Raw genomic sequence first — 18472 nt, 5'->3', positions numbered from 1 at the left:
ACACATGTGCTGGATAAAATACAATCTCTGAAATCTTATGAAAGTTGATCTGAATATGTCCAACATGTACATGTATGTTTGCCTTTGTACATGTACGAGTACATGGATGTAATTATATAAAGCCCACCCTCGCCCTGGTGGGAAAAAGTGTCAGTCATGCTTGTGTCTGTTTCCGAGAAATGTTTTGGTATCCATTCTTGAGGCCATGATTAAGTACCCTGGTATATATAAGATTTGAACCACTTCTTTTGGATGAGAAGCAGTCTAAATGTTTAAATTTGATATTTGATACTGCAGTCCTTCCACAACACTATAAGTGTGTAATGACCATAAAGATTAATGAAAATGGTTACAGAGAGCTAAGACTTACTTTTAAGGTTATTATATTTTTCAGAGTCCTGGAATAAAGTAAAGGATAACTGTATGCATTTCAAATTATAGATTATTTTACTTTCTTTCAATTTCATTGATCATTTTGTTTAATGCACCATGAAGGGGGCTTTTACTGTTTCATAGTCATTACACTTGTAGAACATATTTGAATAGAAGGCATATCATAAAATGCATCATTTACTATATTATGTTGATGTAAAATTTTACAGAACTTGGTATGCCGGTACTTACTGTTATAGTACTAACACAGCTTCAGTTAAGGTTTAACTCTTGGGTCCAAAGGTGTTTTACTTATTCTCAAAATTATTAATTCCTACCCGGTATATGCATTTTGAGTAGGTACTGTTATAAAAAAAAAAAATGTAATTAAGGTATCAATTCTGAGAACATCCTTTAAATATATTAACCGTTTAATGTATTAAAAACTAAATTTATTTGAAGAATAGTGTACAAAGTGTTGAATTGGTATCATACGTAACGTGACACTTAGATATATTGGGATACCCTTGATGTTACATTATATATTTTAATGAAAAAACAACAGCTAAAATACTGGTGAATTTTTGTGCGGTGTATGGATGTGTAGATTTATTTGTTTACATTGAAGAAAAAAATGTCTTACATTAATTATTATTGTTTACACCATGATATATAATAGCCACTGCATGTTTTATCACCAGACCTCCTAGGAGCGATGGCCCTATCCAGACGTATGAAAGGACAGTCAGTCTTCTGTTGTTTCCTATTACCAACAATATTAATACTATGTGCATCATATCCATCTTTTTGGCATAATTCAAAATTCACATGACTATAAATTTATAATATATATCAATGAAGAATTAGATAATATTATGAAAAGCTAAATGGTTTAATATTTACTATTAAAGAAATGTTTTTGCACTGTGTAAATATGGTTGGTTTTAGTTTTCTTACTAAAAAGTTACCTTAAGTTCGATTTTATGTTGTTTATTACTTTGACTTGCTATCTGTTAAAATCAAGATTTGTTTAGAAGTTTAGACTTGAGGTTGACAAGATTAAAGCTTTTCATTGATACCTCCGGGCTTATGAATTTTAATAAATGTAAATAGCCAGGCTGTGTAGAATTGGCTAATTTTATTTAGTTTATTTTGGCCACTGTATTTAGTGGACAATTTAACTGTATCTATGTAAAGGTAAGAGTTTATTATGCAATTTCTTCGGGAATAAGTAACCTAAGAAAGCGGAGCAGCGAAGCGACCATGGGTTCTTATTCACAAAGTAATTACTTAATAAATTCTAACCAACTTATTGTTAGCCCCTCCTAAATTTCATCAGCTTCACAATTAAGCCATGCGCCTGTCAAAAAGACCTGTCAATCTAGCAAGATTTTGTGATGTCATGACATTGAATTTGCGCCTTTGCATATGCAAAAAGTAGGCGTGGCTTTATGCGCATGCGCATTTATAGCAATTTACTTAATCCTGAAGAGTCATCTTCAGAAATAAGTAAAGATTTTTCACAAATAAGAAACGAAACATTTTAAAATCAAGCGCCCTTGATTGGCTATCAATGTAGGGCAAACACTAATATACTTTAATAACTTGTTTCTTTTAAGGCAGCGAAAGCCGGTATTTCCTGCAGTGAGACTGCAAAATGTTATTGAATCTACAGTCGTATCATCAAGGCTTTTTTTGATGTTGCAATCTTGTCTGTCACTCAGTGAAATGAAATAATTGATTGTTACAGCTATTGGGGTTCATAATATACTATAACCATAAATAGTCCTTTCAGTGTCTGCCAGTTACTCCAAATTATAGCTCATTTATTGCTAAGCAGCGGACCAGCATCCAGCAGTACATGTTGTTTTTTATTTACCTTGTATTTTTTGGGAAAAAAGTTGAGGTATTTTAGTTATAATAAGACAGTCTTAAACACCAGCAGCACATCCCGGGGCATTGCATTAATGCTAAAACCTAGGCCAAAACACACATTGTGCCACAGGACCGTTAAGTTTGGCTTTCATGATTGTTAAGTTATGCTCCTTTTCCAGTGAAAAACAACAAGAGGCAAGCAAGCATTGATGGTCATCCAAGGCACGGTAGTTAGACTATAGATGAGACTGTATGGATTTCAGTTATAAGGCCATGGTGTTATTATAAGAGTCTTTAATAATGAGAAAATTGTTCAAAAGTTACAGTTCATTTAAATACAAATTAAGCAGTCTTAGTCAGGCACTTTGAATGAATTTATTGTACTTTGCATTTACTTTGTGTTTTATGTTTAAGTGACATGAATGACATTGTTGATGGTTGATTCATGTAACACATTAATATGAGAATGTCAGTAAATGGCTGGATGAATGAAAACAAAAAGTTAATTTTCAAAATACCACACATCTATTGTAGGCATGTTAAAAGTGAAAAAATACTGTGTATGGACTACATTACAAAATAAATAATAAATTAAATAACTTCATTCTTTGTTTACAATAGAATCCAGTTGTTCAATGTTTGTTCAAGTTCAAATCAATGAAAAAAACGTTCAGGGGTCTTAATCTAAATTGGCTAGAACATGATATATTAATATTTGATTTCCATTAACATTCAATATAAGGTCAAGAAATTTTAATTTCTGTATATAGTCATGTTTTGGTAACATAAAAACATATATATGGTAATTTAATTTTTAAAAATTACTACCAGATCTGTGCATCATAATAAATTACTTTGATTGGATAAAGATTATATACATGTAATTGCTTTTTTATAAATGTGACATTATTTTATGAATATTTTCATCAGAAATTATTCATGGAGAACTAGAATTTAGACCCAGCAATGTTGTTCTGGTGCAAAAAGCAGAAGTAATGTATGTTGAATGAAGGAGTATGATTATGTTCATACAGTGTTGTGCTGAAACTTCAGTTTATAATGTCCCATCCTCGAGATGCAAGGTTCAAGTGAAATGACATGGAAAGGTTGCAAAAGAACTAGTTGCCAGTAAGGATTCTATTAGAAAGAGGAATGAATGCCAGCTGTATTTATCAAGTGTGGCAAACAGGATATTAACATCTGTTGGATTAGTATCAGGGGTGATCATGCTGAAACGGACAAATATGTCAATAATTGCTGCTAGAAAATGCACTTCTCTTGACACTGTAAATCAAGTTTCCCTTGCATCATATCTTGTTAAGGTGACAGTCTATTGAATAGCTATTTTGAATAAATCTGCTATTAGTCTTACCCCCGGCTGAGTCGGTTTCCCTGGGATATGTTGTCATATGCTCCATCTAGCTCTGTTCTAGCTGCTTGTCCTGTCTGAGCTCCATCATAATCAGGATGCACTTCGGAAAAGAAAAACATCAAGAAACAATGATACTCTGCTGTTGCTGCAAAGTTTGAAGCATTGCGCAGATTGAAAATGAGCATAGTAAAACTTGAAAACTCGTTAATTGACCAATCTTCAGTTACAAACCTGTGGAATTACTATATGGATAAAATGCGGATGGAAATATGGTTCTTGATAAGATAATGGTGTGTAATAAAGTCCATGATTTTGATAAAATGGATTATGGGTGGTGCAAAAGCGATGTCCTGGTCAGCCATTGTTGACTTGCATGTTTGCAAACCAGTAATCAATCATAGAGTACGTACGTACACCTGGGTCTATTGATTTAGTGATTGAAACTATTGTGACAAATTGAACCTTTGATAAGACTTACCATGGAAGTAAAGAGAAAGTTGGTACTTTATTCAGAGAAGTTGGTACTTTATTTGAGTGTTACATCTTTCCTCATATGATTGATGTGAGGACATTTTATTTTATAGGTTTGACACATGGTCTCATATTAAATTTAATATCTTGAGATTCAAGTTTTATCTATTTTAATTTTGTTCTGGGTGAGAGTTCTAACACAATCTTTTCTGGGATTATACCTTATACATTGATTGTGTGTTCTTTATGTGGTTTTAAGTTATATTCTTGGATAATGCCAAAGAAACTGTTCCATGATGCTAAAGACTCGACAAAAACAATCTTTCCAGAAAATGAATCATTTCTGAAAAAATCTATGGCAGCAAATATGAGTGAGGATAGTAGATCTGGTTCATCACCTTTAAAACTCAGTCCAGCAGGTGTACATAAAGACAGAAAAACTGACCAAAGTCCAACAAAAAAGAAGGATGCTCGAGAACAGAATGAACTTGAGTCAAAACTAGCGTCAGATCGCCAGTCAAGCAGGGGATCAGAGGTCAAACAAAGGGAGGTAAAGGGTTCAGCTGGTGTCAAGGTCAGTGAGGCAAGGCTGAAGGATGCAGGGAAACATTCCCAGAACATGCGTCGTCTGCGGGGATCCGTCCACACCATACAGGCTATGGCCAGGCTACGTAAGACTATTGTCTCCTTTTTGCATCAGTTGACTTAAGGCAGCTAGCCTTTGGTACTCTAGATGATCAATTTACTGCTAAGGACCATAACAAAATGGTAGTTTGAACATGTTAACTGTTGTAATGCCATGCCTGTAACTAAATTGTTCATTCATTACTTGTATAACAACATTAGTCGAAGTTAAGGAAACATAAAAAACTTACTGAAGTTGAGAAATGTCCGTAAGAACTACATGCGTAATTATTCTTTATGATCATGATAAATCCTATTTTTCCGTGAACAATTAACATTCTAATTTAACAGTAATCAATAAACCAGTTTGCCAGGTCTTGTTCGCATGCCCTTACTTTTAATGTTCAGACAAATATTAGCTCCTAACCTTATGCACACATGTCTGTCTTTTGAAGTAGTTTGGTAAAATTGTCCTTGGTTACTGCAAAGTTTGGACAAAGAGTTTTCTTTGTTGTTTTACATTTAGACCTAAATTTTGTTCTTGGCAATCTGTAGTTATATTATTGTAAACAATTATTACCAATACAACATTTTTTTTTTTTTAATGTGACGTTAATTCAAGTCAAATTGAGTAATTTTTTAACTGACATTAACTTATTATGTTTTAATATAGCAAGTAAACTAACACTTGGCATATACATCAATCTTGACTCCTGGGAGATATCAGTTTCTCCATCATTGCCTCTTTGTTTGTGTATTAGGTGACCTGTTCAGGCACTCATGCAACTTAATTGAACCATGTGCGCATTGTCTTAATCACTATTATTGCTAGCAATTGACCTGGCTTCTGTCAACATTGTTACTATGTATTTCTATCTTGCCAACACAAGTTCAATTCGGACATTGGTTTTTAGTTTTAATTAAAATGCTTCACCATTCACTAGATACTTTGCACACAGATTACAGAGGCCATTAGAAATGTTTACACAAGCTCTGCTTGAATTTTTCCAAACCTAAATACAATGGCCCTGGTCGATGGTGGTGAAAATCAAACACAAAATAGACAATTAGCCACAAAGACCTCCATAGATTGAACCCTTTTCACTTTGATATACCAATTCATATGGTGAGTTGCCACATACCCAAAGACATTATCTAAGAGTGAGTGTTCATACTAGAAGTGTTAAACTGTGATTTTCAGGATGTCCTTGGATAAACATTCATTTCCAGGATATATTATTAATGTGCATGAATAGGCTTAACAGCAATGTTTTAAAGGGACTCACTCACAGATCTAATGTTGGCCACAACACTTTTAAAGTTTGATGAAATTGAGTTATTTTACATACTTTTATGTTTATGATATATGTCTTTTAAAACACTTTTGATTAAAGAGACATTTGAATAAGCAGCATGAAAATAAATGACTTCTACTCACCCTGGAGTGTATTTGTGTGTCTGTCAGCTTCTTCCTTTTTGGGATTGACAGGGCCATCTAGCTATGTTTCAAGCAAGTGTTATTACCGTGTTGTGTTATCCAGCTCTCTGAGGTGGCTCCCTGCATGTGATGCGGTGTTGTGTTATACGCCTCTCTGAGGTGGCTCCCTGCAAGTGATGCGGTATTGTGGTATCCACCTCTCTGAGGTGGCTCCCTGCAAGTGATGCGGTGTTGTGGTATCCACCTCTCTGAGGTGGCTCCCTGCATGTGATGCGGTGTTGTGTAATCCTCCTCTCTGAGGTGGCTCCCTGCATGTGATACGGTGTTGTGGTATCCACCTCTTTCTGGTGGCTCCCTGCAAGTGATGCAGTGTTGTGTTATATGCCTCTTTGAGGTGGCTCCCTGCAAGTGATACGGTGTTGTGTTATACGCCTCTCTGAGGTGGCTCCCTGCAAGTGATACGGTGTTGTGTTATATGCCTCTCTGAGGTGGCTCCCTGCAAGTGATACGGTGTTGTGTTATACGCCTCTCTGAGGTGGCTCCCTGCAAGTGATGCGGTTCTGTGTTATCCACCTCTCTGAGGTGGCTCCCTGCAAGTGATACGGTGTTGTGTTATCCACCTCTTTCTGGTGGCTCCCTGCAAGTGATACGGTGTTGTGTTTTCCACCTCTTTCTGCAAGTATTACAATGTTCTGTTAACCAAGTTGTTGGAGCTTTAAGCAGATTAATAAATTGCACTTATTGTTTTTCATTGGATTGGGTTAAGATAATAAGATTAAAGTGATTAAAGATGGATTTAGTGCATCAGTAGGAGTTAAGGTGAATGCTTTACTGATTAAGCAGAGTGGCTGTGGCTCCACAGGTCCTGAAGCTCTGGCTGGTCTCCCTAATACAATAATATAATTACATAAAGACCGTGCATGACATATTTGTTGACAGTTCGGGAGTTAAAAAGAGCATTTTGTCTTTAACTCTCCAGCTTAGTGATTGTTTTTTTCATTTGATTTTCCTCAAGTTGCCTTCAAGGGGCTTTAATTCAGATGATGCTTAGAACTCAGGTGCCAGTGAGTCGGTTTCAAATTGCACAGGAGATTTTTTTTACAAGTCATGTTGTGTTGCTCCTTGGCAGAAATGCTCTGGAATAAGGTGAAGGATGAGGCAAAATCTAAGTGACTCATTTCTCTGTTATGATTTAATAACTGTACATGTTTGTAGTGCAAACTGGTTAATAAGGGATTACATGTATTAGAAGGATTAACGATAATCATATTAGTTTGATTTGATATGATTTCTGATAACAGGTGGAAAAAGATTTTAGAAACTTTTATCTATGAAAGCATGGACATTAATGTATAACATTGGAAAAAATGTAATCATTTGGTGACATTGACTTTGATTTTCCTTTCATGTCTGTGAATATCAAAACTTACATCTTAATGCTGACAGTGTCTGGAACTTAAAGAGAAAGGACAAGTACTGACTGAAATTTAAAAACCTCATCCGGTGTCAGTAAGTAGACTAGTCTGTGAGCTTTACCACTTGTGAGAAATGGCATCAATGATGAAGCTGATGATGGCAGGGGCCATCAAGAAGGCTGCCTCTAACCAGGAGAAACAGCCATCGCCCACGTCAAGTGAAGACAAGAAGACCAGCAAACAGCTTCTTGCGGACTCCCTCAAGAAGGGCAAGTTGGGAGGACTGGCTGGTAGGTTTGCTAAGACTGTCATTCTCATACTGTGTTCAACTATCTATTTCTGTTACAGTAGTTTGTTTCCAATCCATTCTGTCAGTGTAACATCTTCTTGCATTAACATGATGTGTAACTCTTAAAGACTAAGTTCTTTAATGGGCTAAACAGCAATACTTCCTTAACACACAATCTAGTCAAATAATCATTGCAGCTTCATCATTAGACTCCGTGCTACATGTATTTGCTTCTTTACAAGAAAACAGCTTGATTTTTTTAAGAACTTATGCAGCTTCTTTTATATTTTTTGAAAAAAAAAATGTTTAAAGCTAAAATCTTTGGTTTGTTTGGTAATAAATAAAAAACTCTGGCAACTGATAAACTTGCACTATCCTACTGAGAAGATGATATCAACTTATGGAAACTTATATAAGATCCATTTAATTTTATATGAGATTCTTTTTTTCTACTCACCAGTTTACATCCATAAAGGTTAAGGTAACCAAGGAGTCATATCACTGGTCGGTCTGGCACCTGGCTGCTGCTGTGTTCCACTTATTTCTATAATTTCAATTGGTCATCGCATTTCAATATTGCCTCATTTCCAGTCATGCATACTTTAGTGACTGAGATTTATTGGCAAATTAGATTTCGGTATTCATCTTGAAGGCAAACATGCAGTAGATGACAATGTTTATGCAGGCATAATGGTTACCAGTATTTTGTGGGAAGTTTGCTATTTGGTCAACTCCTGAACCAACATTGCATAAATGCTTCAATTTCAAGCCAAACATCATTTGTTAATGGGTTTTAAAGAACAAGCCATTTGCCCATAACACAATATTTGCTTAGATTTTGGGGAAATTAAATAGAAAACATGAATATGTAAATCACTTGACGAAACCTAGTTGTTGAGTTATTGAAGTCACATCATAAGAGTGCCTTTTCGACGAGTTAAAGATGATAATTGTTCTTCTTACTTTCTGAACCGTTAATTGTTGTGACTTTTACAAAACAAAAACCAAGTAGACAACTTTCTGAAAAATTTAAGAGGGTAATGATTAGTGGAATAGCACTGCACAGTATTCATATCAAGAGGACTTATAATCATATCATCAAAGTAACTGTTGACCATGTCAAGCGAGAAGGGAAATGCTCATGGCAGGAGAATGTCAATGCAGGTCGTGTCTACAATATCCAAGCTGGCATTGCTGGGCCCCAAACACAACTCTGCTCCTCCGTCGGCATCGGGCACGCGACGTGCCACCTTCCCAACCGCCATGGCCTTACGCAAACTTTCCCTTGCTTCAAATGCAGGTGAAGGGAGGAAGAGAAGTGCCAGTAAGTTTACTGTTCAACAGTCTTGATGCTGGATCAGTGGCTAATTAAGATGATGTTTATTTTGCGTGATCTAATCTCAGACCTGGCAACAAGGGTAAAATCATGGACATTTTAATGGTTTTGTTTATATTCTCTTTGAAGGATACATTTGCAGTGTGATGTTGATTGCAGAAACCTTGAATGTTTTTTTATGGCCTGATGGATATCACTGAGAGTTGGTATATTAAAATCTCTTATCTTATTTTTATCTCCCCTGCTTGTTGCTAATGCCATTGTGTACTGGATGTTTAATTAGTATTATCATTTTTTTACATTTTAATCAAGAGTGGACATAAAATGCATTCAATATTCACAACCTAAATAACTGGAAATAATATTGGAATTTAATAAAGACTTTATATGAAATTCAACAAGTTCACTGTTAGTTGTAAGGTGGCTGTGTTGTCTCGTTATCTTCACACCACTCTGGAAGACCGTTCCTGTTGACTTTCAGCGACCAAATGACCTTCATTAATATTTTATGATGTTTGCTGTGACCATGTTACTTTTATTTCAGTAAGTTGCTATTTAGAATGGTTGAGAGAAAATAGTGCCACTTTATGCTAACAATGTCTCAATTATAAGTCAATTGATTATGTTGATCAAATTCGAAAATTCAGCAATATTCATATTATTTTAAAAAGCTGCAAAGAAAACATGGAAAGTTATATTAACAGTACAAGGACATAATTACTGGTATATTGTTAGGAGTATTTGCTGTTTATATCTGTTATGTGACCATGCCTCGGAGTGGAAGAATGCGTATGTCATCCGTTGTTGTTCAAGTAACAACCATCAGTAAGTCAGCTGTAGGACTGTTCATATTTTTCTCCAAATTTAGTGTGTTTTCATACAGTCTCCTAATTACTAAGTAATTGCTCTCATTTGGTTTAAATTGATTCAAATCAGCTATTGAATGTAAATATGGCGGCCTGTAGTTTCAATAATTTCAATATAAAAGTGATCATTTTAAAGGGACTGTACACCAGATTGGCACCAAAAAAAGTTTTTTTCTGTAACGAATCTCAGGACAATTATTTAATAAAATGTTTTACTCTTTAATATCGTAATTGTAAAAAAAATACCAAAATGTAATTAAAAAAATCGAGTCAGAGACCGGGTTCGACCCAGTGTCGCCAAAATTGCAGTCCAGTGTTGTATCCACTGTGCTACGAAGGCTTACCCTAATCGGTTGGAATATTTAAGCTTAATATACCTAACTTGATAATATCACGTGATAACACCGACTAGCCAATCACGCATAAGGAATGAATTCTACTAGGTAGACATACCTAGTAATCTTTTTTAATGGAAAAAAATGCAAAAAAAAAAATTAATTGTAAGCTATGATTGTGGTAACAACTTCAGTTAGTAAGTTTCAATGCATTGTACACATCGATAACAAAGTTTATGTCAGTTTTCAACAATTTTCATTTTTTTCCGCTATTTCATCATACGGAGTACAGCTCCTTTAAAAGATGGATTTTTGATTCAGTGTCATCTTTCAGTGAGAAATAATTATCTTTGGGGCTGTTTTTATGAATGAATCTAGTCCATATAAAGAGTCACTTCAGAGTCTTTGAGGATTTTTGATGTGATGATAAGGGAACATTATAAATGAAATGTCCAAATGTTAAAAAAGTTCCCTTATAAACGTGTATGATTGTGGCTAGAATAAATCACAACAACAATTTCAGGACATTCATAATTTCAAAACTTTCTAGTGTAAGGGTCAAAGTATTTGGAAAAATTCATGAAAAAATGAAATATTTCACTTACCTCAAAACAGTTATCCTTGTCACTATCAATCTGACCACACACTGATAATAGTGAAAACAATTATTCAAATTTATTTTTTTCCCTGTTGATTATGTTTTTTGAAAAAAATCCTCAAATTAATCATCCGAATTGGTATTTTCACAAGCAAATTTTGATCCATTTTAGGTTATAGATAGATTAACCTGTGCAGGGTACGTGTATCTTGTTATACATCTTGGTGAGCTAACATTAGGCCATTGTAAGTGCTTCAAATGATCTGGGCACAAGCCTGTGGTATCAGCGACAACGTGCGATGATTAATATACCCAATTGTTTACAGACTATGCAGACTCAAATTAATAATGGAGCACATTAATTCACAATTCAAAAGAAGGATTTGAAACAATGGAAAATTATTGCAAATGTAGAAAAAAGAAGATAATAAACAAAAATAATAATAAAATAATTATGCCATTATTCTTTTTATTTATTTTATGGTCTAAAATCTAAAGACCTGCAGAAAAATGTCCTTGCAAGCATCTGCAACAAATGTTTGCAATCTATTAGTGTAATTTTTACATGTTTTAGGTTCTTTAAAAATTCCTCCAAAATGGACATTGAAGCATTGAACCTGCCATTAATGAAAAATATAAAAAGTCTGCAGTGCCAATACATCAGTATCTGATAGCAACAGACTGGTGTTTCTGGTTACATCAGTATCTGATAGCAACAGACTGGTGTTTCTGGTTACATTTATGGACTGTTTTTTTCAATGAGTGTAGATTGTTATCAGTTCATTACTTATATCCTATCAGGATTAGGATTAGGATTATTAATTTATAAACAAATAATTCTTTCTAGGGAGTGAAAGCTGTACCGGGGACAAGTACCTTAATTACTCTCATGTTGGTACATGTATTACAACTGATTTGTAGCAGACTGATCGATGAACTTTGAAAGGCTATAATCATTAAGCTTAATTTGTATATCACTTTGCAAAAAAGAAACAATCTCCTACTTAAGTGATTAAAATTCAATTGCATTTTTGATAAAATTGATAGTTTCTGTTGTACATATCAATTAGTCTTAAGCAATAATGTAACAATGATTAGCCCTTCATATAAGACTTCAGCTTTGGAAATAAGAACAGATTTTTATCTCACAGTGTTTAATTTGGACATTGATAGAATTGTGGTGGGGACCGGTGATTTATCTGTGTGTGTGTGTGTGTGTGTGTGTCAGGCGGTGCCAGCAGTGATGGACAGATCTCAACTATGCCTGGATTGTGTTTTTGTTTAAAATTTAATTTATGTTTAAAGATATTTGGGTGTTTTGACTCTTAATTTTGGACATTTAACAAGTGTGAATATAGATAATTGTCTGAAGCACTGGATTTTTTTCTGAACATTTATTGATTAATGGTTGTGAACATTGTCAGTAGCCTATGGGTAGAAAACTCTTGATATGGAAATCATTTTAGATAAATAGAATGAAATTATTTATAACCAACGGCTGGATGCCTTTTGTAAAGTTTCTATGTAAGAGCTTTGCGCCTTGCATTTTTATTTAGAAAATTAATTGAACAGTGAATTAAAAAATGAATTGAATATCAAATTATTTTCAACAATGAATAGAAATCTGTGTGAATGTAGTCTCCACGAAGAGCACAAGTGAATGTGGGTTGATCAGGTTTCTTTGTGTAAATTATTAATACATTTGTACAAAAGTATCAACATGTCTGAAAGGTGATATATAGGGGAAAATTGGCTGCTTTTTGTTTGCCTTGACATGTTTTGTGAAACAAAAATCTGGAAAATAAACGCTGGCGCAGTATGGACCTGGCTGATTTGAATTGCCTTCTTCGTTACCACACAAAATACAAGAAGTGGTGTTGATATAAGAAAAAGAATATTTACCCTTGAGTCTAGGTTTTCATCATGAAACGAATGGAAGATATTTATTAATCAATTTAAGTTCTTTATTATGTATTGCACTTGAATTATTAATGAATTAAGAAAAAAAGATATTGAATTTGATGTTATTTTTATAGGATTTTATGACAGATTAATGGAAAACACACATTTTATGTCAGTTTGAGTCATAATACCCCAGCAACTGCTGAATGTGCTAAAAAGATATATGTGCAAATGTGTTTGGAAGGTCATCAATAGAAATACCTTGCGAGGAATGCAGTTAAGGAATTATATTCACGGAGGAGTTTCTATCAAATAACAACAATATTTGTTTTTTAAACTTATTTTGGATGTTTTTTGTGGACCATTTCTAAATGTTAAAAATAGAAATAATAAACAGTAGTAAATTGTACTAAATGAGTCGTAGGAATAGCAAGGATGTGTCTGCCAAGATGGCGCTGTCACATCGGGACCGCCGGCAGTCTGTTGCATCTCAGTATGGCAAAGGTAAATAATCCTTCAGAGACTCTCCTTATCATTCAAATAAATGGGGAATGTTCCTAAGCAATGTCTATGCAAGTGAATATGATAAATTTGACTGTAATTCCATAGTTTTAATTCTTAATGATACAGCCAACAGCTTTTGTGAAATGAGACTTGAATTAAGGACAAGCGTTGTACTGCTCTATTGAAGTACAGTTGAACACCGCTATTCCAAACACTGTTTTTCCGAAATTATTGTTTTTTCGATATTATTTTTCAGTCCCGATTTTACTTCTTCTTTGTTTAACTAAATTTTTAATCTTAAATCCGAAATTGCTAGTCCGAAATAATCGCTATTCCGAAGTAAAAATCATGTTCCCAATTTGGTATTTCACACCTATTTATCAATTCTTATTTCGAACTTGATCATGTCATAGTTTTTCACACCATACTTCGAATGCACACGGGCATCAGCTTGAGGTGACAAAGAATGACATTGAGCACGCGTATATTACAAACATCGATGTCAGAAAATGAACATTTAATTTGGGTGATGTAGGTGTTTATAATTAATTGCTGGTCAACACAACCTGAATATCATTCGAAAATGTCTATCTCATCAGATTCGATTGCCGCATTGGTCAATCGACCCTCTACCGAACGATTCTTGACTATGTTCCGAATGCAAACATGTGCTGTCATTTTGTTTTGAATGTTTCATGTTGTTTTAATGAAGAAGTATAATAACGAAATATTTGTCTAAACAATAAATAAAGAAGTATTTTTGTATACGAAATTTGCGAACACTATCATTTTCTGAAAATTGTTAATCAGAAATATCGCTATTCCCAAATAATTTTTTGGGTCCCTACGATTTCGGATTTACGGTGTTCAACTGTATTTTCTTCCAGTCTTCTGAGTTAACATTATGGCAGCATGTTATTTTGTATATCTTTTGAATAGCTTACACTAAGTGCATAATGATGTACAAAATGTTTGTGTTTTTTTGCCATCTGAGTTTCAGCTATAAATGGAGAAATGTGCAAGGGAGTTAATAAATTTGGTTATATAAGTTCTCTTCAGATTATCATTAATGTAAATCATCCCTTGTTTGAAAATATAAAGCAAGCATATCATTGGGTTCTGTAGCCTTACATTTAGGAATCAAATTACATACAAGATATTCAAGTCTTGATAATTTGCATTGAGGTAATAATTCTTCAATTATCAGTAATTTCTGATAAAAGATTTTGGCACTGCATTGAAGTCAATAAATAAGTAATTTGTATTTTAGATTAAATAGATTGGGTTATGCAAACTGTTTGAAGGCTGTTATATTGTTTGTTCAATAGTTAGTTAACTTGATTTTTATACACTGGTAACATTTGTTAAGCATTTGATGGTAAATGTTGGATTATCACCAAGGACATGAGTAGTAAGATATATACTGATTTTAACTTTTCTATTTGGAACTCAGGGTAGTATTTCTATTATTTTATACTTTGTTATTACAAATAAAGAAACATACTGTTTGTTTGAACAGAAGTTTACATAATTTATGGAAAATAGTACAATTTCAGTTTTTTTTGATAATATTTTAGTAGCATGCAGATGGTAAGGAAGCAATCATTTCTTGAAATATTTTTTTTATTTTTTATTTAATGTTATAAATGATTATTTTCTCTCAGGAAAATTGCATTGTTGACCTTAACAAAATGGTATTTACAACTCATGACATGCACAGGACATTAATTGTCATATTAAAGGAGGACAAATGAAGAAATAGAATGTTAATCAGTTTATAACCATTGATCAGCCCATTGCTGTACATTCCAGACAAGTTGAAGAACCGAAAACGTGATGGTACTCCTGAGAAGGCTGGCACCCCGTCCCAGGATGCCATGCAGGACGAGACGCAGACATCACAGAGGAATGTGATATGGAACGAGGAGATTGAACGACTTCAGATACGCGAGGATGAGCTTGCTAAGGTATACGGATAATTGATTTGAATCGCTTCTTCAACATGTGGGTCACTTCATAATGTTTGGTTGACCCAATTGTAAGATATCCATGGCTGATAGAATGGGCTGGTACCCAATGAACTTGTAGTGAAAATGTTGTAAGACATTGTTAGAGTTTTATTTTCAAATAATGAATTTCAAATGTCTTTACCAGTCCACCATCTTATTCCCAGGTCCGCCAGCCTGCGCCCCCAGAGACGGACAGGAAGTCACCCAGCACAGAGAAGATTGCCGTCCGCAAAATGAAGCCACCAGAGATACTCAACAAACCTAAGCCACATCAGTGAGTAAAACTACCTGGGCTAGTGGACGCTTGTGTGTTTGATTGCTAAGACTTTTGTAATCGAAGTAATTACAGTTAGCTCAGAAACATGCTATCTCATTAGTAAGGTATGCTATTATGTAATTGCTTTTTCCATGAATCGGTATGATTTGCGGTATGGATTTTAAATTTATCCAAACAGTTTTATTAGCCATAACAGACACATTTTGACACTTTGTTTACATGCATTACTGTTGTTGTTTGCAATGTAAATAATGTTTCGCTTGAATATTCGAAGACTAAGGAGAGCTATATATATAATTATACTAATCACCCTGGCATCAGCAATTCACATCTTCATTAAGGTTTTGCATGTAAACACCTTTAAGTCATTATCTCAGCAAATAAATTATGTATTGCATTGAAACTTAAGATATGTGTTCCTTACTATTCAACATTCTTAATTAATGAAGTAAGATAACAATATTTTTATTGTTATGCAAATTAAGGGCCTTTATAATTCAACTTAAAATAAAATTGATAAGGATTTTGCCTGTAAGCTCAATATTAATCTTAATATATCTGTAACTTCTTGTAATGTATTGCACTAAGACTTTGTACAACAATATACTCAACCATTCACACTTCTTGAATAACCAAGTAAGTTAACTCTCTGTTACAATCCTTATACTTGCGGTGGAATAGTCCAGCTTGCTTCCTCTGTGACAGCTCTTGTTTTACAAGTATTAAAAGTCACGATCTTTACATTTTAGGGTGACAGTGGCTAAACCAGCCCCACCAGATGCGGATGTAAAGCCTATGAACTACTCTGGATTTGCGGGCCCCCGTTATGATGACGACGGGAATGTGATCGCCTACAGTATCCTGGGCAACTATGGGGAGTTCCAGCAGGAGGCAATACGCCGTGGAGACCTGATGGTGAGTTCTGGTTGAAAAGGCTGTTTAAACTTCATAGTATGTGGTTGTTGAATAGGCTGGTTATACCTGGTTGTAATGCACTTTGAATTGGATTTTTCTTACACCATGTGGTTGTGTGAGTACATACCAATATCAAAATATATACATGTAGTCTTCATGAAATTCATGTTGCAAAGTGGATTTTCATCCAAGGCAATGTTTTTTACTTAGGACATCCCAGCCACGTCGCATGATGAGATGTCACAGGTTCCGACCCTGAAGTATGAGAAGAAACGTAGACGTCAGTACAGTGACCAGTGGGGACGGGACATGGAGAGTAATGCCCTACACAACTGGCAGCTCAAGATGCTGGAGAGGAAGAGACAGCAGGGATACATCTCTAGTAGGGATCATTTAACTTGCATTACCCATACATCTCTTGTAGGGAACAGTTAACTTGCATTACCCATACATCTCTAGTAGGGAACATTTAACTTGCATTACCCATACATCTCTAGTAGGGAACATTTAACTTGCATTACCCATACATCTCTTGTAGGGAACATTTAACTTGCATTACCCATACATCTCTTGTAGGGAACATTTAACTTGCATTACCCATACATCTCTAGTAGGGATCATTTAACTTGCATTACCCATACATCTCTAGTAGGGATCAATTAACTTGCATTACCCATACATCTCTAGTAGGGATCAATTAACTTGCATTACCCATACATCTCTTGTAGGGAACATTTAACTTGCATTACCCATACATCTCTTGTAGGGAACATTTAACTTGCATTACCCATACATCTCTAGTAGGGATCATTTAACTTGCATTACCCATACATCTCTTGTAGGGAACATTTAACTTGCATTACCCATACATCTCTAGTAGGGAACATTTAACTTGCATTACCCATACATCTCTTGTAGGGAACATTTAACTTGCATTACCCATACATCTCTTGTAGGGAACATTTAACTTGCATTACCCATACATCTCTAGTAGGGATCATTTAACTTGCATTACCCATACATCTCTAGTAGGGAACATTTAACTTGCATTACCCATACATCTCTAGTAGGGAACATTTAACTTGCATTACCCATACATCTCTAGTAGGGAACATTTAACTTGCATTACCCATACATCTCTAGTAGGGAACATTTAACTTGCATTACCCATACATCTCTTGTAGGGAACATTTAACTTGCATTACCCATACATCTCTAGTAGGGAACATTTAACTTGCATTACCCATACATCTCTAGTAGGGATCATTTAACTTGCATTACCCATACATCTCTAGTAGGGATCATTTAACTTGCATTACCCATACATCTCTAGTAGGGAACATTTAACTTGCATTACCCATACATCTCTAGTAGGGAACATTTAACTTGCATTACCCATACATCTCTAGTAGGGATCATTTAACTTGCATTACCCATACATCTCTAGTAGGGATCATTTAACTTGCATTACCCATACATCTCTAGTAGGGATCATTTAACTTGCATTACCCATACATCTCTAGTAGGGATCATTTAACTTGCATTACCCATACATCTCTAGTAGGGAACATTTAACTTGCATTACCCATACATCTCTAGTAGGGAACATTTAACTTGCATTACCCATACATCTCTAGTAGGGAACATTTAACTTGCATTACCCATACATCTCTAGTAGGGAACATTTAACTTGCATACCCCATACATCTCTAGTAGGGATCATTTAACTTGCATTACCCATACATCTCTAGTAGGGAACATTTAACTTGCATAACCCATACATCTCTTGTAGGGAACATTTAACTTGCATTACCCATACATCTCTAGTAGGGATCATTTAACTTGCATTACCCATACATCTCTAGTAGGGAACA

The 18472-nt window shown here is 34.7% G+C and overlaps 1 protein-coding gene across 11 annotated transcripts in view; it reads left to right on the top strand.

Moving 5' to 3' along the window:
• LOC128217000 (MYCBP-associated protein-like) overlaps positions 1 to 18472 on the top strand; it is a 45080-nt gene that overhangs the window by 883 nt on the left and 25725 nt on the right. For 5 of the 11 annotated variants that reach the window (XM_052923786.1, XM_052923784.1, XM_052923790.1 and 2 more), the window contains exons 1-5: positions 12229 to 13397; positions 15210 to 15364; positions 15571 to 15680; positions 16433 to 16598; positions 16809 to 16980. In XM_052923786.1, coding sequence (XP_052779746.1) covers positions 13307 to 13397; positions 15210 to 15364; positions 15571 to 15680; positions 16433 to 16598; positions 16809 to 16980 — 694 coding nt within the window. In that variant the 5' untranslated portion in view covers positions 12229 to 13306. Of the gene's footprint in view, positions 1 to 394; positions 422 to 12227; positions 13398 to 14677; positions 14809 to 15209; positions 15365 to 15570; positions 15681 to 16432; positions 16599 to 16808; positions 16981 to 18472 lie in introns of those variants that run through there. The other 6 variants (XM_052923782.1, XM_052923785.1, XM_052923779.1 and 3 more) reach the window with 4 other exon arrangements.

The sequence above is a fragment of the Mya arenaria genome, chromosome 14 (assembly GCF_026914265.1).
Source record: "Mya arenaria isolate MELC-2E11 chromosome 14, ASM2691426v1".
Lineage (NCBI taxonomy): Eukaryota > Metazoa > Mollusca > Bivalvia > Myida > Myidae > Mya > Mya arenaria.
This window is presented reverse-complemented; position numbering and strand designations above follow the sequence as displayed.